Source organism: Bipolaris zeicola, assembly GCF_000523435.1.
Source record: "Bipolaris zeicola 26-R-13 unplaced genomic scaffold scaffold_785, whole genome shotgun sequence".
NCBI lineage: Eukaryota > Fungi > Ascomycota > Dothideomycetes > Pleosporales > Pleosporaceae > Bipolaris > Bipolaris zeicola.
In genome coordinates, this window is record NW_006912834.1 from 1 (window position 1) to 1,214 (window position 1,214).

General features: G+C 33.6%; 1 protein-coding gene across 1 annotated transcript; it reads left to right on the forward strand.

Moving 5' to 3' along the window:
* Window positions 1-386: 386 nt before the first annotated feature.
* Window positions 387-575, forward strand: COCCADRAFT_113862 (uncharacterized protein; the record flags this gene model as incomplete). Its single annotated transcript, XM_007720892.1, has 1 exon — window positions 387-575. A coding segment is annotated over one exon (189 nt), but the record flags the coding sequence as incomplete, so codon positions are not given.
* Window positions 576-1,214: the final 639 nt, after the last annotated feature.

Consider the following 1,214-nt stretch of genomic DNA (forward strand, 5'->3'; position numbering starts at 1 on the left):
AATTGGGTCAGGGATCGGTATCGTCCCAACATAGATTAGAGATTGATGGATTAGTTCTATTAGAGATCAGCTAAGTAGCTTAGATCTCCAACAATTATCTTCTTTAATAAGCTTATAATAGTCTTAGTCTTCTACTAGCTATAAGCTCGTAATAAGCAAAATAATAGCTTAAACAGTAGCCTAAGCTTTACGTATAGCAATAGCGATCTCTTAATCTTAATCGCGCACTTACGTATAATTTAGACTCTATTATAGAGTGGTTTAATACCTTTATAAGCCTAATTTAGACGTACGGTATCTTACTATAAGATATTTAGAACTTTAACGAGACTAGCTTTCGCATTAGAATCAGAAAAGATTAGTAGGTTATTACTTTTAAGCCTCACCGCCATGTCTATTTACTAACGACTAATAATTATATATTATTAACTATAACTGAGTGCTTTAACGCTGCAGGCCACGCTATCCTACTAATAATTATTATTAAAGGCGACGCGCTCCTTAAGCGCTACTTTACTAATTTACTAGATAACTATCTAATCGCGTATAGTTATAGTAGCTATATAAATAATTAATCAAGCTATAAGTAGGTAAAGTACTTTATATAATAGAGCTAGAAGTATATTTAGGATGTATATTAGCTGCTTCTGTTTAATAGACTTAATTTACACTACACCTAAGAGTTTCTAGAAGTCCTCAAAGATTGTAAGGTTATTGCCTATCGGCTGCCTCCACATACGTCTCACTTTCTCTAACTACTTAATATGGGCTATTTCTAGCTGTATAAGTACTGGCACGCGTAGGCTGTTAATTATGCAACCTAAATAGGCTGTATAGCTTTTAATAAAGTTAAGTTCTTAGCTACTATTAAGTTAATCTATACCTATACATTTAAGCCCTATATAATATAAAAAGGCTAGAGGAACTTAGAATTATATCTATAAGATATCAAGCTTATTAAGAGCAATATATAGAAAGATTTTACTAATTAGAATACTAACTACTAAGATACTAGTAGTAGTAGTGATAGTAGTAGTAACACTACTGTGGATAGAACACCACCACCACCAGAGCTGAATACACCTCTGACAGTCCGGACGCTCAAGCGCAATATTGACTATTGTCTAGAGAATGAAGAGCTTAGCGAGAACGTAAAGCGTACGCTGTTTAGAGTGTATAATATCCGTGCCAAGGCTTAGCTTATTAAGCTAAGT